Source organism: Falco naumanni, chromosome 11, assembly GCF_017639655.2.
Source record: "Falco naumanni isolate bFalNau1 chromosome 11, bFalNau1.pat, whole genome shotgun sequence".
In the NCBI taxonomy this organism is placed as follows: Eukaryota; Metazoa; Chordata; class Aves; order Falconiformes; family Falconidae; genus Falco; species Falco naumanni.
In genome coordinates, this window is record NC_054064.1 from 17,710,582 (window position 1) to 17,734,790 (window position 24,209).

At 39.8% G+C, this 24,209-nt stretch overlaps 1 protein-coding gene across 3 annotated transcripts; it reads right to left on the reverse strand.

The window, feature by feature from the left end:
* Window positions 1-1,081: 1,081 nt before the first annotated feature.
* LRRC8B (leucine rich repeat containing 8 VRAC subunit B) lies at window positions 1,082-22,959 on the reverse strand. 3 transcript variants are annotated; one of them, XM_040610220.1, is made up of 5 exons: window positions 22,924-22,959; window positions 7,821-7,875; window positions 6,377-6,479; window positions 3,533-5,694; window positions 1,082-2,527 (listed from the first exon to the last, which is right to left on the reverse strand). In XM_040610220.1, exons 4-5 carry the CDS (start codon window positions 5,666-5,668, stop codon window positions 2,255-2,257), a joined length of 2,409 nt encoding a protein of 802 aa, XP_040466154.1. In that variant the 5' UTR covers window positions 5,669-5,694; window positions 6,377-6,479; window positions 7,821-7,875; window positions 22,924-22,959; the 3' UTR covers window positions 1,082-2,254. The 3 variants fall into 3 exon arrangements, with proteins under 3 accessions (XP_040466154.1, XP_040466155.1, XP_040466156.1); XM_040610221.1 differs by lacking the exon at window positions 22,924-22,959 and adding an exon at window positions 22,046-22,391; XM_040610222.1 differs by lacking the exon at window positions 22,924-22,959 and adding an exon at window positions 10,136-10,249.
* Window positions 22,960-24,209: the final 1,250 nt, after the last annotated feature.

Sequence of the window (24,209 nt, forward strand, 5' to 3'; positions counted from 1 at the left end):
GAGGTTACACATTTTAGAAATGAAGTACCTTTCTCCAAGTTATTTCCCTCTGACAGAACTAGCATAAAATGCACATCTAAGGTTACTGCCTCCATCAGGTTTGTTTACTATGGAAAAGGACATGCACTGCTAAAAAGTTGAAGCCATTGGCCAAGCCAGTTACTTGCTTATTTAACTTCTTCAATACAACTTTCCAATTTAGAAAAAAGCTTTAAAGAAAATGCTTGCTTAATCTTTTAAAAATTACTAGACTGCAAATCTTGCGTGTCAAGTTCTGGCATGAAGAGTCCTTCACCGTTAAGTTATTAAGTCCTGGCAGACCTATTGCAATTATTAACAAAACTCTAGCCACAGGGGTACAAATCAATATACTCTGGTTATAATTATATCTACCACAAGTAGCTCAGTTTGTGAACTACGTAAACCCCTATGGAATTATTATGCAACTCAGAACTAGTCAAATGAGTCTGGAAGAGCTATGTGTGGACACTGAGAAAGACTTCCAGCAGCACTGGTCTGCACATAAACACAACCGACCGATTTACACTAAACATTTCTACAACTACATAAAAAAGTAATAGTTTTACCATATTTTCTTTCCCTGAGAAAAGCACTCTAACTACAAAGGTCTTTGGATGCCATTGTTACAGTGAATAAACATGCATCTCTTGCACTGCTACTCAACAATACAGACTTCCATGTTGATCAGACTTAGTTTTGGCATTTTCATTCAAAATAAACCTTACTCTCAAGGAAAGTGGAACTGGAATGGGAACAAAAGATGACTAAAAGTCTAGTACTAAAACTGGTTTATCTGTGGTGATTTGTTATTGCAGACTGGAATGCATAGCTAGCACACTTCATGAACACAAAGTCATTAAGGGCACAATTTACCTCATCTATTTAACCTAAAATTGATATTGGTTTTGAAAACTTTAATATAATACAAAAAGTTTTCAAATATGTTTTTGGAAAGCATGCTTTTCTTTTTTTCCCAGGGGTTTAACTTACGTTTTTAGTGAACATGATAAACATGAGAGTTAAGACTTTAAATACAATAAAACAGCGCACAGCGGAAGAATGAAGTCAGGAACCATTTTATTTCTATCCAGTTTTGCAAGTATTTAGAATGGCATAAGAGCTCATTTCACCACTATAATTTATGAAATTATTACATCCCTAGAAGAGGCAAAGCTTATAATGTTTCCTGGTTTTCCCTCCCAAATACTTATAAGATGTGTGATTATTTGGTTTAGCTGTGTCTTTCTGTCCTTATCTAATACAAACCTTCTTCATCCTCTCCCCAGCCATGAAAATACAGTAGTTGAGTGTGGAGAAGAAGCACTGAGGCAGCCAGTAATGAGAAATTATAAAAATGTTTAACAGCAACATACACTACACTAACATCTGGGATGCTCACAACATACAGAAGACAACTTTGCGACTATATCGTGTTCTGTTTGCCATCATCACCTATGGAGATCAGTACTGTAACACTGGCTTTCTAGTACATGCGCACAACAGTTACTTCAAGTTCTTCCAATTCCTCCCAATTTCTAGGCAACAATTCATTTTGTATTTACTATTTTTAAGACAAAATACTGAAACTGGTTTCAGGTATTGCTGTCCAACTGATTTTAAGAGCAAGATTCAAATGGCATCTTCCACAATTATAGTATTAATACTCAGTACTTGTCAAAGCTTTAAAAATTAAGGTATGTTGAAAAACTACTTTCAGTATACCCCATGCAACTGAACTGCTCAAAAGTTTAAATTCTTAATTCAACAAATTCTAAGTTAGTGAAGAGTTCATACTCAGAAACTAATTCCAGACAGTTCTTAGACCTCATATGGCAGGAGATGAAACTGTTTAAAATTATCACTATCAAAGAAAAAAAATCCCACTGGAAAAAAAAAGTATATACACTCTCACTATAGCCAGACAATCCACTTTTCCACTTCAATACTATCATTATCATAAGCATTTAACTGAACTATTTCAACCAGTAGAACCCAACCAACAATTCATATTTCATATTTTTCAAACACATGATTACCTGTTAAAGGCTGCATTTTTTGTTCGAATTTAAGTATTTTTTCCTTTCCAATACAATCAACTCAGTTCAATGCATTTAAGTTTAAGACTGATTTGTAAACTGTTACCTCTCCTTCACTTCTCTCCACCTATATAGATCTTTAGAGAGATATTAAGCAAAAGGCTTATAGAATGCAGCGATGCCATTTCATTTTAAACTTAGGACTTATCTGAGCATGTCTGCAAACGCTCTCTTACACGAGATGGAAGTGTTTTTAACAACCTTTCTTCTACAATTAGACTGTTCCGCTTTAAGAACTGACATTCTTCGAGTTCAGCAGGAAGTGATTCAAGATAGTTTCCAGTGAGCTCTAACTGAACAAGATTCAGCAGCTGACCCACAAGAGGGGACAAATTCATCAGACTGTTATTTCCCAGAAGAAGAAATTGCAGCTTTTTGCACTGAAATAATCCATCAGGCAGCATTTCAATCTAGAAAAAGGAAAGAAAAGATCAAAAATAATGTACGTTAGAAGTCATTAGTCTGCATGCAGCTGCGTATTTTGGTATTTCCTGGGTTTATTTTAGGATTAAAAAATCCCTCTTCGTTTGTGGAAGGATAAGGAAAGGGAAAATAGTAATGCTTCTATGATTATGCAACAAAGTGCTTAAGAACACTACAGTGGTTTTATATACCTGTTTTGCTATGAAGATGCTTAGCTACTGGCAGAAGTGAAGAAGTAAGCATGGTGGGGTGAGCATATACATGCACAGAAACGTATACAAGTTGTGCACGTGCAGGTGGCAGGGGAAGCAAATAGGCTACCGTCTCCTAGGAATCACTTAATGAAGACTGGAGACACATTAGCAGCTCCTGGCTTGTGAAACCTGTACACGTAGTTATCTGTGCATACGCTAGTAACTTAGTCCCAGTCCACACTACTGACATACAACATCCAAAACCCAAACTCACCTGTGAACGCAATTATAGACCTCGACAGTCTTAAGTCACAAACCTGGACCCCACACTAATTAACCAGACAGTTTAGCACTGCTGATGAGGTGACCAGCTATGATTATTTCCCTCTTCCCAAACAGACAGCTAAGCTGCTTGTCAACTAGCTGTTGATTCACTACCACTTTCAGTTTGACATTAAGGTAAAAATTTAACACTGTTCTTTTCCATTAAAATACTACATAGGATAGACAGCTGCAGAGAAAGGGAAAATACATTTCTACAGCCATCGTAATGTATACTACCTGGATCAGAGCCCTTAAGCTGCTACAGACTGGTATAGTACTTACTCAGTATTATGGCTTTGATGACACAGAAGCTTTAGTAATTAAACAAGCCCCACCCCCTTTTCAGCTTTACTGGGTTTAATCGTGAACGCCACAAAAGCATTTTGAACCAGAGGCTGTTCCAGAAGAAATGGTACGTTAAGTCGCTATTTGATTATTTTTTTTTTTTAAGTAGTAATTCAAAGTTCTACTTACATGGTTTTTTGTCAAAGCCAAGTACTGCAGATTGGTCAGATAACCGATTTCTTCAGGGATGGAGGTTAGCTTATTATAGCTAAGATCCAAATAGTATAATTTTTTACAAAGAAATAGCTGCAATGGAACATTTTTTATATTATTATAATTTAGATACAATTGTTCCAGGTTTGATAACGCACCTATCTGCACTGGGACATATGAAATACTGTTGTGCCACAATTTTAAGCAAGAAAGGTTCTTAAGATGTTGAAAACTAATTATTTCTTCCACTGTTCTGAGATTATTTTCTTTTAAGTCAATTTCATGCAAATTGTTTAGGCTAAAAATGGAATGGGGAATGCGCTCTAAATCACAGCAGATTAATTCCAAGGTTCTCAGGTTTACCAGCTTCTTCAGGTTATTTAGCACTATCAGTTTATTTCCCTCATTGTTGATAGACAAGTGTTGTAAAGAAGGCAGAAGATCTGTAACCACTTGAGGTATACGGGAAAGGTTGTTCTTTAAATGAATTGATTTCAGACTTTTTAGCCCCTGAAAGCTTTCGTTGTATATGGAGTTGTGATGATCTAGCATGAAATATCCTGTTAAGCACAATTCTTGCAGGTTTTTTAGATGAAAAACCCAAAACGGAATTCTTCCCATCTCACTAGATTTCAGGCGCAATGTTTTCAGATTTTCTTCTAAAAAGCTGACTGCTGCATAATCCATAGTTAGTGATGAATGATAAACATTGAGTTCTTTGAGATTGACTAGCTGGGTCACAGCTGGAGGAAGTTTGGCTTCAGGAATGAGTTCCAGGCTTAGGACTTCTATTTCTGTCAGTTCAAAGACACTGTCTGGAAGACCATTTAACATGAAAAGGTGAAGTTCAATCTTGTCTTGGGAATTCCTTACTAGTTTATTTTTCAGTTTTTCCACTGACCATTCATTGTTAAGATTTATCTGTTTCAGTTTGTTTTCACTCAAATCAGACAGGAATATTGAGAATCGTTGGGAATAAAGAGGATCATACTGATCTGCCAAGTGGAGAATAAATGCAAAGTCGTTCTTTACATCAGGTATATCACTGTAATTACTTTTCTCTCTCAACTTCTCAAAAGAATATTGCTTAAGTGAACTTCTTAACATCCACCACAAACTATAAGTACAAGTTAAGCCATAGAAGATCACTAGAACAACATAAAATGAAGCCAAAACTTTAAAAATTTCTGCTAGTGAATAAACACACTGGTACCTTTTGTAGCCTGTAAAGGCTTGAACATTAACTACACAATCGATTTCAAGTGTAATAAATGATAAATAGTAGGGGACATAAATTATTATTATTACAAATACAATAACTTTCACTATAATCTGTTTCATATACACTGTATATATGACATCCTTCTCTTCAACATGTACTCTGAATTTCTTCACTTTTTCAAATATAGCTTTAGCTTGTTCCCCTTCTTTTTTGTCAAGAACACTTGAGGAATTTTCTCTTCCAGTTGTTTCCAAGCCAGGCTGCGAATATGGCAGGGACTGTCGGCTGGCCCCTATATCTACTGAACTCCCAGGTGATGAAATCACTGCTTTTGATTTGGCTATTGGCAACTTCCTCACAGACTGCTCAGCAACTGTTTCTGAGAGGGCACGTGTTGTCCATGGAGAATCAAAACACTTCTGAAGAATGGCTACAAAGTGCTCAAGCCTGGAACTTGTACTAGGATAGTAAAGCCAGAAATTACTGCAAGCTGCAAAAATAAAGGTATGCAGAAGCACTAGGTATGGAAAAAATTTGGCAAACCAGTGAAGCTGTCTCTCATAACATACTGCATCAATATAGGAATACTGCTGCCGATGGAGATCATTCTGGATTTTAAGCGGGATGATTATCGGTGCTGCAGAGCCAGCCGACATGTTAAGGTTGGCTTTAACTAAATCCCAAGGCACGGCACAATGATTGTCAAATTCTAGCTTGCAAGGAAGACAACACAATACTCTGGTTTGAGTAAGCTGGAGAGCCCCAGCAAGCACAGCAACTAGCAGCATTATCATGGTGAGGTAATACCAGAAGACATCCCACCATGGTTTTAGTATGTGGTAGGATGACTGCGCATCTGCTAAGTATTTGAGTTCTGTTAGCGTGATCATGACTTTCACCTGTGAGAGAACAGCAGCTGGTAGAGGAAGAAAAGAAAAGAAATCTTTAGCAAATCGTTAAAATCGATTTATCTCACCATTAAACACTTGAAGCTTATTACTATTTTCAGAACTTTAAATGTGTAACATTTGGCCTAGCATCCAGAGCTTAGCCAAAGGATCCAAGAACTCCTGGCACCTAACCCTAGCAGTCATCTTCTTTATTTAAGGAAAGTTACTTGGAATGCAAAATTTTAAATGAAGAGTGAAAACTAGCATCAGAGATTAAGAGAAAGTATACTTTGACCAAACACTTGGGTACTGTTCACGTAGAAGCAAAAAGCTGGTATAACATAAAGAAGTGTCTGAGACATTACTAGCAGTCCTTCACCACTGTCCTAAACTTACATAGCAGAAGTGAGCTCTCGTTTAGGGAAAATTACAAGATCAGAGCAATATAGCAACACAATGGCTCTTGTAATCTAAAAATTTCTAATAAATTAAATCATTCCACCCAGTTAAAGAATAAAGAATACACGAAAACTCTCAAAAGAGTAGTTTTGCATTACATATTCGTAGGTATAACTCCCCGTCTTCTCCCATCAAGAGAATTAAGCACACTGACAGAATGAAAATGAAACTAACAACTTGTTATTGTCCCATATTGTTATATATATAAAAATGGTATACCCCAGCAGCATAGGTTTGATTAATACTTACTTTACTAATTAAAGAGAACAAAATATAATACAGCGCTGTTCAGTCAGGAGGTCTACACCTTTTAAAATTCCTTGGACATGCCATCTTTACATTTGTCTTCATTCTGGATGGAGAAAATATTCAATATACTTTTGTTTAGGTGAAGCCATTAAAACAAAGAGGAAACATTTCAGCTTTCATTAGAACTGCTGCCTTATTGCAGACATCAGGATCCATTAAGCTCTACAACGCTACAGCTACGTGAAATGGAATGAACATACAAAGACATGATCACGTAGAACATGAAGTCAAAGTTTTGCACAGTCACATCAACACAAAAAACCCATGAAACCACCTACAGCTAACCCCATATCAACCAGGGAGCATTTTTTTTTTTTGTATGTCAAATAACTGTGTGACAATAAAATATGCAACATACAAGACTTAAAGAAGTAGAATTCAGTCACAGTTTTGATATACCAAGATTTGGTACAAAGGCAAGTTTCTCAAATACAGAGGTCTGTATTTTGCATCCTGAAACAAAGTAATAAACTACCCTGGGCCCATGACAATGCCATGGACAATACCAGCTTTGGAAAAAAACTTACTATGAAGTTTGTTAAGCAGTACAGATATGAAACAATGGGGATGTTCTGTATTTTTCTTAATCATAAAATCATTTATGTTGGAAAGGACCTTTAAGATCATTGAGTCCAACTGTTAAACTAACAGTGCAAAGTCTACCAATAAACCACATCCCTAAGCACCATGCCTTTTAAACACCAGAGATGGTGACTCAACCGCTTCACTGGGCAGCCTGTTCCAATGCTTGACAACTGTTTCTGTGAAGAAGTTTTTCCTCCTATCCAATCTAAACTTCCCCTGGCACAAATTGAGGCCATTCCCTCTTACCCTATTGCTTGTTATTTGGAAGATGAGACTGACACCCACCTTGCTACAGCCTCCTTCCAAGTAGTTGTAGAGAGCAGTAAGGTCTCTCCTGAGCCTCCTTTTCTCCAGACTAACCACCCCCAGTTCCCTCAGCTGTGCTTCATAAAACTCATGCTCCAGACCCTTCCCCAGCTTTGTTGCCCTTCTCTGGGCACGTTCCAGCACCTCAATGTCTTTTGTGTAGTGAAGGGCCCAGAACTGTACGCAGGATTTGAGGTGCAGCCTCACCAGCACTGAGTACAGGGGGATAATCATTTCCCTAGCCCTGCTGGCCACACTGTTTCTGATACACCAGGATGCTACCTGGGCACACTGCCAGCTCATATTCATAATATATTGGTACTGGACATTTCAATTCCAAACAGAGCTGACAGAGCTGTTATGAAAAGACAACAACAGCTAAACTAAGGCAGAACCTTATTCTTAGTCCACATTCACACCTGAAAGGAGAAGAATGGATGAAAATAACCCTTCTTGCATTGACAAGACTACTTTTAATAGTATAGAAACTTACCAGGCCCACTCAAGGGAAAGCAGCTGAAGAAGGACACGATGGTTGCAATACACTCCTGGAGAGAAAACAAATTGTCATCAGATCATGAAATATTTGGACTCCAATAACTGTATCAGAACAACAGCTCATTACTCCTCCCACACCAGTGTTTTAAAGATCCAACATTTAGTGAGCAAGATCTAACAAGATCTGTAAGATCTAGTTAGAATAATTTAAAGATGCCACCCACATCAAATTATTTACTTAGTCAACATCTTAAAGCTGCTTTTCCTAAAGCAGAGATAAAGTAATGGCCCTTGTCATTGTCCCCTTTCTAAGCACTAAAAGCCATTTAAACTCCACAGTTTTTGCATTTAAGTTATTAGTCCTGCAGCTGAGATGCTCTAACTATAGCTAAGAAATAACTATTTCTTCAATCACTCCAGCTCAACTTGCAAAACCCCCATCTATAAGTATCTTTAAAATTAGTTCTTTTAGTATAATTCTTTGGGGTTTGAATATAAATTCCTAAGTGTAAAAGGACAAAAAGATGCTAAACCCATCCAAACTAAGGCTTTCATTCTATCAAGATTATCTACCAAGACAGTGCCTCAACTCAAGCCAAAACATGCTTTATTTGATTGTAGACAGAAAAATCAAAAGTATTTTTTTCCTTTCCAACCTAGAATTAAAACCTGTCAATTCTTCTCACTTGAACATTGTTACAAAAATGAAAGACTTGGGACCCCTGTTATAAGTTGTAAAGAACATGCTAAGACATGAGTATGTTGAATGATTCAACATCAAGTAAGAGCAAAAGGTATAAATAGCATTATTTTTAACAAAGAAAAACATTTGAAAAGTCAAAAGAATCGCTGAACTGGTTGAGAGTTTAAAATAGTGTGAAAGGTCTAATCAGCATGAGGATGGGAACAATTCTTTTCCTGACAAACATGTAAACTTTGTGAGGGACTTGAGCTTATTAGAGAAACTTACAAGTAACACAATTTAATAATGCACATTTGCACTTTTATACAAGGAACATCACTCTCCTGGTAACAAACATATTTTGGGGAATAAGCAAGGCTCTTCTTGAGTATAAGGGACAGAATTCAGAGTACAATAAAACCGTTAACGCTGTTTGATAAAGTTTTTTCTCAAAAAGAAAGAAAAACAGAAAATGGAACTTAAGCCAATTCAATGGAAAATATATTTGTATACGTGAGAATACACATAACCCAACACACTTTCTTCAAGCCATGCATTAATGCTCAAACAAAAAGCAGGGGTTTTTTTATATAGCTTGAGAACTCAAAGTGAGACAGACCCATGTAAATTTGTAAGGTCTGTTTCTACAAAATGCTTTGTCACCTCCCTGCCTTGAACTGGAAAGTTGTTATTCCCTATCACCTATCCCAGGAAAAAAGCTACATTCTTGCTGTGGCTTTAGAACATTTTCTAGCAGAAAGCAAGTGTCACTATTAAGTTTTTAAACACTTCAATACTGGTCTTGTTAATGACTACTTTTTGAAACTTTCCAGTGACGCATGCATATTCATTACAATTCTAGGTATATGAAAAAGCTTCCTATCAGAGAAGTACACAGTATATACAAGTATAATATTAACATGTGAATTATTAATGATAATTTTGCTAAAGACCATTTTCTTTCAAATCCTCTCTGTACGCCAGGAGTGACTAATCAAATGGAATAATGCTGAACCATAATGGGTTTGATAAATCTCATCTCCAGCAGTTCTCAACCCATATCAAAGCCATAAAAGCTTTTCAAAGTGGCCTAATTCAATTGGCAATCTTTCTTAGAAGATGAAAGACAGAAGTCTAGCCCCAGGCTAACTGATGACTTCAGAAGAGTTGCCCCAGACCAGTACTGGGACGCAGGCCAGAAAAATAAAGTAAGAACCTAACATCTAGGCAATTTTTTAGTTACTTCAAGACTTATAAATCTGGTCAATAGAAACATATCAAGAATATGAATTAGTATGGCTATCCTTTTGAAAAGTATTATCTAGAAGCATCAGACAGCACCCACCCCCACCTGCCAAAAGGTTACTTAACATTGCATTACTCGGCTGTTTGGTCACTACTTATGTAATTTTAGGACTGCTTACATAATTTTAGGCACATTTAGTTCGGGGTGGCTCTGCAGCGAGATGAAGGCCTTGCTTGTCCTCCCAAAAGAATAATGGATTGCAGGATGCCAATACCTGACAGAAGGCTATTTTTAAGGCTATGCTGGTTTCGCTAATTAAGTATTCAACTAGTGTTTCAACACACTAAGTTAATTAAAATAGATTTATGCAACTAAAGCATACCTTGACAGATATTCCAGTGGACCCATAATCTTGCTTTTTTCCCCTTCTCCTCAAAGAAACACAGCCATCAAGTTTTCAGCCAATTCCCTTAGACTCACGCTATTATTCCAACAGCATCATGTGCTTCTCAGCTGAGATAAGGAGATGTTGACATACTAAGTAAATGTGTCTGTTTCATCAATTTTCTATCAAAAGTGGTTCCTGAACTACAGTACCAACTTAGCTTCTAGCTGGTTTAAATGTATCACTTTTTCTTGCAAAGTTTTGAACACAGAATTAACTTCGATAATAAACTAAATATATAATCTGTTTTGCTTAATGGGTAGTTTTGAGACGCTCCTATGGGATTCCTAGTACCTGCTTATGGGTCTCACATGCACAGCCTGAATATCCACTTGCAAATGAATGCTTAGAAATATTCCCAAAGAAAAAGTAACAAACTTTACCCCCCTACACACTCATTGTTCAAAACACATCTTTTCCTGGCTAAAGCTTCCCCTTCTCTTGGCATGCTACCGCTTCCTTTGTCCAGTGTTCCCTAAACAACAAAAAGCCAGGTACTGCAAGAGTTGTGGGGCAGGTCTGACTTCATGAAGGATGATACTGCCATACAAACTCCCAGCACATGCACTCAGATGACTGCCTCTCCCTTTGTCAAGCCTCCTATTGAGAAGGAACAGACTACTCAATTCAAGCATTACATTTGATACATGGTCTTTCAGAATCTGTACTTTGACCACTTGTGTGCCCATGCAGATCTTTCTGTTGGTGATTGTATTTTTGGATCTTTATTCCACTGAATGCAGAACAGCATGCAAACAAGATTAGAAAAGCTTCTTTCCAGCCCTTCTGAAGAGGCTCACAGGTGGTAATTAAACATGTGTAAGTGATTATCCTTCTGTATTTCATATAAACCTAAAGACATTCCCACACTCTATAATAACCAGCATATTCCCCAAGCACAGAATGTTCAAGGCTACAGTAACATTGTTACAAGTTTTCTGTATCAAGCTTTCAAACAATCTAAGACCCCAAATCCTTCTGAATGATCCAAGACCCTAATTACAACTACAGAGAACCTCAGCCATCTGTGTCTGGATTAAATAGAGGTTTTGCCTTTCTTAAACACTCCAGCTTTCAAGACTACTGCTGAACATAAAATGTGGAACACTAATAGCAAAAGTCTTATGCTGTTTAAGAAGCAGTCCTTGCTCTCTGGAGAAGGCTGCTTACATAATATAGCCCAATAATTTTTTTGGGAAAAAAATTGTTAACATATTTTCAGTTTAAAATTTAGTAAGTTAGGCTACAGTTACATTTTTACTTTACATGGGTTACTCTGCTACTGATTCAGAATTAACTGCACTGCACACAAGCTGATAAAAAGTCTTTCAAAACTAATCAACTACTACCCAGCTGCAACGTTACCTAACTTCAGCAGGCTGAGAAAAGTAGAGTACAACATGGCAAGTGTATTTTAACTTGTTTCCTCAACTACTCAAAAGCTTGAACATTCCTAGGTTCAACATAGAAGTCCTTAGAGTAAGTGAGAAAAAAAATCTTAAATGCAGCTTCACTTAAACTCAGAAAACCGGTCTTTGTTAATTTCTTTCTCTGGTATACTTAATTCAAGACAAACTTTATCTTGCAGTCTAATCTAAACTGAAAATAAATTCTACTCCACTTAAATTTGCTTTACAAGCACAAGACTTACTCTCAAAATCTGACTGTGCAGGATTAGATATGCTACATTATGCATTTCCAACCTATGCCTGCAGCATCCAGAAAAGACCATAGTCTTCCTTGAGCCCTATTAAGTTAGCTCCGCACCAAATGCCATCAATATGCAAGTATTAAGCCTTTTCTCTATTCAAGGAAGGCCAGTAAAGAATCAAACTTTGGTTGTAAAATATGTCACTGGTCAAATACTCACTGGGAAGATCGATCATCTTCAAACATTATGGTTGCACAGGTAGTTAACATTACGTACATATAGGCCACATGACAATGAAAAACATCAACGAGGTCTGCCTCTGTTACGGAACCTAACTCTCAATAGTGAATGGGAAGGAAAAAACAAGTCAACTATTTTGAGGGTTAAACTCTGTAATGAAGTTGTATTAAAAGATAGGTTTTAAAAAGCATGTTAAATGTCCTTTTTATTTCATACTTGCCTAGCCTGGACAACAATTTAAAATACAAATTCATATTCAGATATACATAATTTGACATAAGCACTTTCTCCAGCCCTCTCCTCAAGTTAAGTTCAAGGTGCTAAGGACTGTGTTCTAGCTAAAATAGAAGGTTACAACTTATGCTTCTAGAAAGACCTGTACTAACAAGAAAAACATTCAGTTTAAATGCAAGTTTAAAGACCAAACACACCGTAGGCGAGACAAGCAGTTTATGCAAAAAAACCCTGCAAAACAAAAAGAAGAAAAAGTGATCAATAGGTACAAACGTGATTTTCTGAAAAAGTATGTTTCAGAGTTAAACAGGCAAGCAAACTAATGGTAAAAATCCTAAAGTCAAACGAAAGGTAGACTAGCTTTTTTTTTTTTGCATATAATCACATCAACATCACTGATCTCTTTGAAAGCAAGCTGTCTACATTCTTGGCAAATACTACTACTTGTGCCTTCCGAGATCCCTACCAAACTAAGTAGAATTCAAACTCCGAATCAAATCTGAACATTTCTAGTAAGCAAGTTTGTATCACTTCAGTGCCCCAGCACTAACTTCAAATTCAGAGATGCATTTTCAAAACCACAGAAATTAAGGTTGTATCAGGTGGTGATAGAAGTGTGACACAGGAAGGACTACACAGTGATTTGAAGAATCAGTCAGCAATATGCAGGCGAGCGGAGGTTATCTTTATTAGGCAGTGCTGGGTGCATGGGGGAATCGCTCCACCAAAGTCATGCACACCAAGGGGACTTTTCAGTCCCCCCTTTACACAAGCTACTCATACCTATTCATTAGTTTTCCAAGACATTGTTTACATATTCATTACAATTCTGAGAATTCATTTACATGTCTCGTGCCTGTGCAATGTCCTTGAGGAGCTGTCTCTACGTAGACTATTCCTTAGCCGCCATGTTTAAAGTCTTCATCTTCGCCATGTTGCATGTACAACAGGAATCTAAGACAAAATGTCCCTTCTAAAGATAACTAACCCAGGGACTTATCTAAAGGATGACACACCTATGTTTAGTTAAAAGTCGGGAAATGTCCAAGGACCCTTATTGCCACATGACAGATGTACAGACTGCTAAGTGGTACAGCATTCACTATTCAACAGACAAATATTATAGTGCTGGGATCTCCTCTTTCCTTGAGGACACAATAAGCTTTGCCAGACCTTTAGTGGTCTCTTTAATTCTATTTAACTAAAAATATAAATATATTAACTTAAACCTAAGACATCTATTAGCATCTAAAATACTGACTACAATAAAATTGAAAGAAGCACCCATTTAGAAGAGAGTGCTTTGTACTGGTTATACAAAGAATCCAAAGAGTAAACTCACTTAGAGACATATTTTGTTCCACCGTAATAATTTAACCTATTTTTTTGTATTCTTATTGGAAACTCTAGCACTCTTTTTAGAAAGCAGATTTTTTTATTTGCTCCATTAATTTACATGTATTCAAACAGTTGTGCATTTCACATATTGCACTTTTTAAAGAAAATCATAAATAGAAAAATACTGCCAAAATTCCACATTACCCACTAAAACATAGCTCTGCTATCACAAATCTGCTTGGCAATTCCTAAAGAAACACAGCAAAACCCATTAACGGATAAAAAATAACTGGAAAGAGTTCCATAAGGCTTTTAGAAAGAGAAAAGACTGTAACAACCTGTAGTTCTGACTGGAAGACCATGACACATTGAGGTGTTAGCAATCCACTCTGGCCAGTTAACAGGCTCAAGCCTGTGCTGTGCAGATCTCTTGGCCACAGGATGAGTTTAGGCAGCTTGTAACAGAGGAATCTGCAGGCAGCTCCCACTTGGTACCAGCAATTACACCACCTGCACATCCTTGTCTTTATCAAGAAGTGCAGCAAGCTCTCCTGTGAACATCTTTCCTGGTTTATAGTAGAAGTGATGCACAGAGTTGTTTTCATGTAAGAAAATTCTATAATAGCTTTAATGATCAAAATGAAGTAACCCTTCCTACAGGCAGGGTTGTGCTGCACAAAGATTGCAGGCTTATTTGACGCTGTACAACTCACATTCCCAGCTTCTAAAGGGATGTAAGATTATCTATGTTATTCTCTTCCTTTATAGTGTCAAATCCAATAAAAAGCATTTTCAATTATACTACACAGAGTCTGAGTACTTTTCTTACAGAGATCATAGTGACCAGCACCTCTTGGTGCAAAACACAAAATAGATGGCCTTCCAGAAGGTCACATCTGCAACTCCCCTGAAATAAAAACAGGGGCCCAAAAAACTGAAACAAAGAACAAGTCCCAATTATCTGTTATGTAGCACCATACAGTCTGATCACACCTCATTCATTTCCAGTACAAAGAGGTTAGTATTTAAAGTGAAGCACTGTCTTCTGTAAACACCCTTTCCCTTTTTTTTGGCCCCATAACACTTTCAAGTGAATCTTCAGTATTGAATAAGAAGAGAGGGGCATGCATTCCTACTACTTCCAAAACATCTATACGGCTTCTAAGAGCCTAAAGAATTGTATTTTTAAGCTTGGCATTAAACAGCCCATAACAAAGCACACAATTTAATGCAACAGAAAATCAGTTCACGTTAAGTCTCAAAAAGCTTCTTTGATAAAGTAAACTGCTTTCCAAACAAGCAGAGTGTAAGAGACTGAATCTAGGTTACAGAAAAGAATTTCCAGAGTGACTCCATACTACACCAGCTAAGTCAAAGTTGGTAATTTCACAAAAATTACAAGCAATTCACAGAAAAGGAGACAGGTCCCAGGGCATGCTGAACAAAGAAAAGGTAGACTAGGAGAAGTAAGATTTAACAACTTACAGGGACTGCAGCAATAGGAATATGTAAAAAATGTTCAGGTATGCAAACAAGTTTTTTGCTCTAACTTGCGAGTCATTTGCTGGAAGCAACCAAAAGAAGAGAGAAAAACCTTATCTGGACTAATCCTTTGTAGAAAGATGTGCCACCAATGACACAGCCCTAAAAGCAACAAAGACTGTCCTTCACTAACACCAAAGAAAATACTTGTAGCAGACAGGGGCACCATCCCTGTACATACCTCATCTGGATGCTTAAAGAGCATGATTATCCTGTTTCAAAAAAGCCAACAAAACCAGAATCAGAACTGCAAGACTAAATACTCAGAGGAATGGTGACGCTTAAAAGATTCCTAAAAAGAGACCAAAGGAAGTGGGCTTTCTAGCATAACAAAGAGGAATGAGAGTATGCCGGGGGTGGAGAGGAGGGGATAGAACAGCATGGGAAATGCAACTACCTTCTCAGGACTTAACGTACATAGCCCGTCTGTACTCAGCTAATGCAAACCAATGTGGGAGGAGACAACTCTATCCAGAGATGATTGCAGGCATGCCATGTTGCCAAACATTCCAACACAAAGGTGTAATGCAAGATATCTGGGAAGTGGCACAGATTACGCTCTTGAACAGTACCTAAAAGAGCAGGCCTCCTTCGCTGTTCCCCCATCCCCCAATTAGGTTTTAAAATCAGTACGGCAATGCTGAAGACAGAAATAGTACACCAATACTACAAACAGCCATTACTTCCCAGTTCCAAAGAAATCTTAGAGCAAGTTGGGAGCATTAAGTATGAAGTGTTTCCTTGGGTTTTCACCTATTCTTTCCTAAGCAAGGAAGATGACACCACAAGGAATCTCAAAAGGTCTAGACTGGAATGGGTATCTGTGGCGTGCTGTACCTTTTGGAGCTCTCCCAGAAACCATCCTACACAGGAGTACATCAAGTCCTTCATCCCAGTACTAGCATAGTCAGACACCTTTCAACTGCATGAAATTTTCAAGCTCACTTATAATGCCTTTTTATTCTCACAACCACATTCTAGGTTACTTCTCACACTGAGAAATAGGAACACACAACCAGAAGACAATGGTATCAGCAGTATCCCTCTGGCATTCTAAAAGGAAGCCTCAATGGTATCTATTTAATTCTACATACCAAGATAAAAACTAATTTTCTACTGTATACTTATCCCCTTAGTTTCCAGAAGTCAGATAAGATACTCGTGATGTTTATTCATTGCACTGCTATGCTCAGGACATCAGAAAGCAAAGCAGAGGAAGGTAGCACTGGAGAACAGTCACAACTTAATATTACAAATCCTGCTTAAGTCGGGTAAGCATTTGGGTCAGTGTCGTAGTCCACAGGATATCATGTTCCTATAACTAGGCTATCAATATAGCTCCTTACATGGTAATGGAAATACCATGAGTACTGATGTATTAACTAAAGCATGTTCATATTCTGATTTGATACTTTTAGATAAAGGTCCTATAAGGAATTCAATAGCACCGCATTTAGACGAAGATGGAAGGGGCCAACATTCTTCATACCACATAAAATCCTGCTAGTTTTGCAGAGAGCAGAGTACTGAAATCCAATATTTTTAGATATTCAGAACCTTCATTCCACATTATTTTCCTAGCTCAGGCACTGCTTTCCAATACAACAACCATACCCAAAACCCAGTTAATAAGAATGTTTACCTCTGACAGCCAAGTATCTCTATGCAAGTAATCTTATTTCTCTCTACCTCAAATTGCTCAACTATAAAATCATGGTAATGATTCTTCATAAAGTATTTAAATGAGGAACGCCTTACAGTGATAATACCTAAATTTCTACTAGATAGAGAGGCTTTCTGAACTGTACTACAGGTTCTGTTAGGTTCTGAGAGCTGGAAGCACACATGCTATTTACTTTTCCTAATAGTGGTCAGACAGTTTTCACTTTGCCTAATTTCAGAAATATGAATTTGTATTTATACTTCTTATTCTAGCTACAATTGTTTTGCTTTTTCTAAAATATGAATAGTTATCTAGTACAGTAAGTTAAAATTTCAACATTTGGCCCAAAAAGGAAACTGATGTTTTTTCAACATTTATAGACTGCCAAGACCAAACAATGTCCTATCAGGATAACAGATGTTGAGAACAGAAACATCAAGTAAAGTCACCAATCAAAAATATATACCAAATACATTCTGTCTCTGCAAGGTAATTATTACCATGCACAAATATAGCTGCAAGATTTAAGAACAGTCAAAACCTAGTGTTTTGGTTTTAAGTTTTCCTGATGTTGCATAAGTTTCACAAAGAACTTTCCAGAAGGGAATATTATTACTTACACAGACAAGAATTTAACTGCATCTAGGAAAATATAATTATCAGGGCAGCAATACAGAAACACATCTGATTTCACTCTATTAGTTCTGACATTGGAAAGCGGATTCAGATTTTCAGTAGTGGCTCATATCTCTTCTGAGAGGCAGCAGCTTTTCATCTTGTTGAACATTTACTTTTAAAAGCCAGCCTAACAAGTTGAAATGCTTTATTCTAAATGTTCAGTCTAAACATCCAAAATAAAATAATGAGAATAGAGAAGTTTCCAGTTTACATCTGATTCAAACTCAGGTACTCTTTTTATGCAAACTCTCCTGAAACTCATTTGTTGCCTTTTAGAGAATCTCCTCACCCCAAACTAAAAAAAAAAAAAAAAAAAAAAAAAAAAAAAAAAAAAGAGAGAGAGAAAAACATGTGAAACTCTGCAGTCAAATACAAACTCACCTGAAATGGAACAGGTTTTACTAATCCTCTGGCAGGGAGCCTACTGCCTGCACAATCACCTCAATCTCTTAAGTATCTTCCTGTTCATATTACTCTACATTATGTATTTATTATCTGGACAAAGCAACCACCTACACAATCTTTTCTTTTACTAATGTGAAAGGACTGAAGGACAAAGTTCACATTGCACATACTGTGTAATAACATATGTGCAAATCACATATCAATGTCTAAACACACCTCTACAGTTTCGGAGAACTGCACACACACACATGCGACCATGAGAGCTAAAAGTGGTGTTATGCTTATCAGTAGCATCTCCCAGAACAATGCTAAGTTTCAGAACCGTGTACAAGTGATCAGACTTGAATGCTACAGTAAACCTATAGCAATGCTTAGTTTCCTACACACAAAGTTAGCGCAGCACCTGTGTTCACACTTTATGCTTGCATCAAGCCCAAGTATGCTGTGCAACATCAAGTCTTCTACTGCGCAAAATTTCCTTTTTGAGTAGGCTGGCTGAGGAGACCCAACAACTGGCAAGTTTTTTTTCAGACAGTAATACTACAAGAAAAACACTTTTTGGTATGAAGCCAAGCTATATAACTTCAAAAACAAGAGCCAAGGTTTTATCATCACTTGAATCGTTAAAAAGTTTGAAGTAAAAAACCTCTAGCCCCATATTTATAAGACAGAGTAACAGTTTGAAGCAAAGCAGACACTACTTTTAACAATTCCAGTAAGGCACTTGAAGTGAGACGGGATATGTCAAGACTCAATTAAGCAATGTTTTGGTGCTTTCCTGGTTTTGAGTCAGTGTCATTGCAAAGTTAGTATTTAAACAATGTTAATGTTTAATAAAAAACATTTACTTAGAAAACAGTTTTCCTCTACTGCAGAGGAACCTGCAAAGTAATAACCATTTTTGCACTTCTATTGGCATGGGTTGGAAGTGATAGTTTATCTTGTTAATAATTTAAGCACAGCCTGGAAACAGACAGTTTTTAGTTAGAACTTTTCAAATGCCCTCCCTTCTTCAAATATTTTGGATTACACAATAAATGCACCATCAAGATTTTGCTTTCATTCAGATGGAAAAAAAATAGTTTAAAGGATCAATGTTTTAGTATTAGATTCTAGATTTGCAGTTCTTAAATTTCAGCTCAGTAGACTTTTACATTTGCATACAGATGAACTTTAGCTACCAGAAAATATCTAAAGTAAATATTTGACAACCTGAAGTACTCACAGAATACCAGTAGTTTCCCCAGAAAACTAAGGCAATAATGTCTGGGAAATCAGGGGTTACGTTTTCCTGGGGTTTAAAGTGAGAGCTTTAAAATCAATACCACTTCAATTAATTAAGCCTGAGTAAACTACACAGCCATAGCTTTGCAGCTGCTGTGCCACAAAACTGAAACTTGGTTTCCACATTAAACTAAAACCACAGCTCAAACTAGTATCTCCCAAAGAAACAAATACATATATATTTATAACAATGTATTAAGCCTACTAGAAATTAGCAGCAACAAAACCAGATTGTGTTGCTACCGTATTCTTAATTGGTATCACTGGATCCCTTACTGGCATTTTGAATCCCTTCAGTTACCCACAATCAACTAAATTCTCAATTTCAGTTCAAGAAATTCTATTCCATTTTACAGTATCAGAACACATTGCGAAGTTAAGCACTTTTGATAGAAATGCATTCATATTGTTTAATTCAGGGTGCTTGAAGACACTATTTTGAAACAGAATGGCACCAATGAGAACTAAATTGAAGGTACTCCATTACAAGTTTTCTCTGCAATTCCCTTCCAATTGTGGAAAGACCCTGGAATCCTCTTGGGTGCACATCAGAGGAGGGTTTGCCAGCACTATACCCAAACCCACATTTGCAATAGCTTTCTTGAGAGCTGCATCATCTGCCTTCTTTCCAGTGTACTATACTGCTAGAAAGTGCAGCCTTTCCATATCGGTATGTTTAAATCAAATAATTGGGGGAACTATTAATAAGTATTGGGAAACTTTAGTTCCATATTGAATTTCAAGTTGATTTCCACTAACTAGAAATTAAATCCAGAACTAGTTCATAGCACACTAAAAACTCTTGGGGAAAAGAATCACCAAACCCAAGCAAAACTACGATAAACTGAAGCCTGCTTACAAAGTCTGGTAAAACTCTAATTGGAATCTATACACAAGATAACTCATACAAATAAGCAGTTCAGTTATTGATAATTTAAGACCACATGATTAATAACAAGCTTTCTGACATTAATGAGGCAGACAGCCCACATGGTAGTGGTAGGGTTAATAAAATGCAGGCCACAGCCTCTCAGCTACATTTATCAGCTACCAAAAAGCGCAGTTAGAAGTTTGTCATGTGTGGCTCCCAACTCGCTCCATACAGGATACAAACATGTATTAGACAAGGCATACCACAGCTTGCCACCAGTTAAGCAGAATAAAACTTATTATTTATTAGTAAATTAATAATAGATGTATGTTGCCAAACCCACATATAACATATACGATTTAAACATTAAAATGACAGCATATTTAAATATTAGAATATTAATTCCACTTTACATTCCTTGCCCTTCTACATCTTCAAAACCACAGCACAGACTTCTAACTTATCTTTTAAAAGAGTAACTGCAAGAGCAACTGGGAGAATAGCACTATTTGCAAGACAACAGCTGAACAGCTGTTACAGGGCTGCCTACAGAACAGCTCACAGGTTAGCACACAGAATACAGACAGCAGGGCGAAACATTTAGATAGGCAACACAGAGACCAATATAAACCATACGTTATCCCCTTAGTCACATAAAATATCCATTTCTAATCCTAGCCGAGTAAAGCTTTATGGCTTTAGCAGTAGGCATTGTAAGCTGAAGTAGTATTACTAGCGCCAGCCTCTTTCGCTACCTGTAGCATGTCAGGCAGAGCAGACACAGCAACAGCCTAAAGGAACACAGGATTTTTTCCCCTCCACACCCCCCTCCAGAAATCCATTACAAAAATACTTCTTGGCAGTGACATACCGCTCTACAAAGTTCATTTTACAATGCTGAAATACTTAGGGATGTTTCTTTAGCACTCTTGGTTGCTCTCTAAAATTTACTCAACAAGCTTTCATCAATCCTGAGCAGCTGTACTGATATCTTGCAAGAAACAAAGGGCAATTTTCTTTTTCTCCCCATGAGAAATCTATTTTCTCGATAAAGGAAAAAAAAAAAGTCAGACTAGCAACTCTCTTCTCTCAAGACTGCAAGCAAACAAGTATGTTAATACTGCAAATTTCTAGAAGTTACATGAATCCTACTGAAGCTGAAACTCAGTTACATTATGCTAATGTAAATTTCAGTAGAATGCTAAAATATATGCCAACATAAAACTCTGTAATAAACATTTTCTTATCTACCTACAACGAAATGTTTTACACACTTGAAAAACCCTTAAGAAAACCGCTACGTTATCCTAAGTATTGGTTTTCTACTACAGTCATTCTCTGGTCTGCTCTCATTTCATATCCCTTGCCCTACTCAGCACCAGAGATCCCGAAGAAAAGCACTACTTAGGATAACTCTTCCATGCCCCACAGAGTCAACTGAGTTACACAGAGTAAAGAAAACATGCACAATACACTCAGAAAATAAATAATGAGTTTTGCGAGTGACAGACTACAAGATTTCAACTCTGAAAGCCTTGTGGGCTTCCTCCCCCCACCCCCTGTCTTGAGAGTTTAAGAGTCCAAACAAGATAGATCAATAAGCCCTGATCTGTCGCCGTCTCTGCTGGGAAGGTAGATAAGGAAAAATTTTGAGACCACAGGAGACAACCAATGGCTTAGCTTATCACTTCAGCAAACAGACAAGGAAAACTGGGAGTCAGCAGAACACGTAGCTCAAATACTTGAAACTGCAAGTGACCATATAGCTCCTAGCTTATTCTAACGCTACCTCAATGTTATTGTTTAAAATCGCCACCACAGGTGCCAATTCAAACACATTTTACCCGATCAGCATAATTAATGGCAACCTTCATATAAAATTAAGCTTTAGGGAAGCCTGCTTTAATCACTCCTACAGAACTGGTTAATTGCAGTATTCACCACAGACAAATTCTTAATTGAAGCCAGGAAGCTGCCTCAATTTCACCACAGAACAGGCTGGCACAAAGCGAGCCTTATGTCACTATAACCACGCTGTTAGGACGCAAGTAAAAGCTAACATGCGAGAACCCCCCTGCTAACGATCGCTGCCTTGCTGGGGGTGAGAAATGCACTGGCCAGACAGAGGAAAGAAAGAAAACAACAAAGCGGACGCTTCTTGTTTAACAGACGGTGCTGCCAGGCCTCGACGCCAAGCTCCAGCCTTCCCACACCCCCCACCCCGAGGGGCCGGGGCTCGGCACCCGCCTGCCGTTCGCCCACGGGCAGGTGCCGCCGCACCTGGGGCCGAGGGTGGCAGCTGCCGCCCGGCCGCGCCGAGCCCCGGCGCAGGCAGGAAGCCCCAGGCGACCTGTGGCGCCCCGGGTCGCTTGAGGACACGTGTAAATATCGGTTACGCAAATCAGAAAACGGTTTTCTTCCGAGCCCCACCCGCAGGGAGCGGGGCGGCCGCCAGGCCCCGCGGTGGGCACGGACTCGCTCCAGCGCCCCTGGGCCGCCGCTCCCCCCCCCAGCCCCGCCGCGGCCGGCCTGCGGGGAAGCGGGCAGGTAAACGGCCCTGCCGAGGGAAGGGGCGGCCGCCGCGCAGGCTCACCGGGCCGCCCAGCAGCCCCCTCCCCTGCTGCAGGCGGAGCGGGCGCCCCGGCCCCTCAGAGGGGCGGGAAGGGCGGGGGCGGCCTCCCGGCGGCGGCGAGAGCCAGCCGCACCGGCGCCCCCGGGAAAGCCCCGCTCCGTCATGCCCCCCACCCGCTCCCCCTCCTTCTGCCCGTCCCTCCCGGGGGACGCGGAGCACCTGTCAGCGGCGGCCGCCCCTCACTCACCTGGCAGCAGCAGCAGCAGCACCGCCTCGCCTCCCCTCCCGCCCGGCCCGGCCAGCCCGCCCGCCACAGCCGCGCCACGGCGTGCCGCCCGCGCGCTCCGTCCGCGAGGGCGCCGGCAGCGCAGCGCGAGGCACCGGCTCCAACCGGCACTTCTCGGATCCGGCCCCGCCCCCGCCCCGCCGCCCTCGTTACGTTACCGACCGTACCAGCCAATGGGGCGCGGCCGGCGGAACCGCTGACAGGCCGCGGGGCGGGGGAGGGGGCTGCGGCGGACAAAAGCGCCCACCGCGCCCGGCCCCTCCCGCCCTCGGCGCTCACCTGTGGGGGCACCTGAGGGCCCCGCCCAGGCCGCCGCCGGGACGCACCGCGCTCCCCGCACCGCAGCTGTGCCCGCGGCGGGGGGCCCGTCCGGCTGGGAGCCCCCGGTGCCGACGCAGCGGCCGTGCCGGCCCGCGGGCAGCAGTCGCCCCCCTCGGCGCCGGCATTCAAACGAATCGGGCCGCCGAGAGGTGGGAGCGGTGAGAGCGGTTATCGCCGACGCTTAGAAAATAGGAACTGAGGAAGGTGGCGCTTGCGAAGAGGCGATGCGCTCTGCCGGGGGCGCGGTGTGCTGGGCACCGGAGGCCTGGGCCGGGGCCGATCCGGCGGAACGGGTGTGGGTCCCGGGACGCCCCACACACACACTCCGCGGGAGCAGTGGGGCTCACCCGGCCGGGGATATCCGGGAAAGTTCCGAAACAGCTGCACCTCGGCAGCTGCACCGGCGCTGTGCCTGTCCCGCAGCAGCGGCAGTCTGTCTCCTGGCGGTGCCAGGGTACGGTCGATGCCCACCCCCCTTTTTGCAGGGCGCAGACAAAAGTCAGTATTACTGCGGGGCGAGACCCTTCCAAGGCTTTTCGATTCCAGTGAAAACCTAATAGCGGTGTAAAAAAAGTTCACAAACGTACGCAATGTTGTAAAAAAAAAAAAAAAAAAAAAATCAATCACAGATTCATCCTACTTAACCGTCTCCTTCTCCACCGGCCACCTCCATCCTCCCAGTGCCCGAAAGGCTGGTCCTGCGGGGTAAGGGCACGCGAGCCTGAAGGAAAATTCTGATTCCTACCTAGATCTCTGCAAATAACTGGGACAAAAGGGCTGTGTCTGCCTCCTCTTAGTCATACAAACAGCTCAATCCATTCAAGTAATTTCCCTGCCATAATTTCATTATTAGCAACTCCATTACAAGAATCTGTTCAAAATTCTGTTCAATAATTGTACTCCTTACACTCACTCTGCTACAGGAA

What these genes read in the sequence shown, in the direction of transcription:
- LRRC8B (XM_040610220.1), bottom strand. Translation starts at nt 5,668, where the DNA reads ATGATCACGCTAACAGAACTCAAATACTTAGCAGATGCGCAGTCATCC. An exon ending in TGGCTTTGACAAAAAACCAT is followed by an intron (nt 2,528 to 3,532) that starts GTAAGTAGAACT and finishes TCCTTTTTCTAG; the next exon opens with ATTGAAATGCTGCCTGATGG.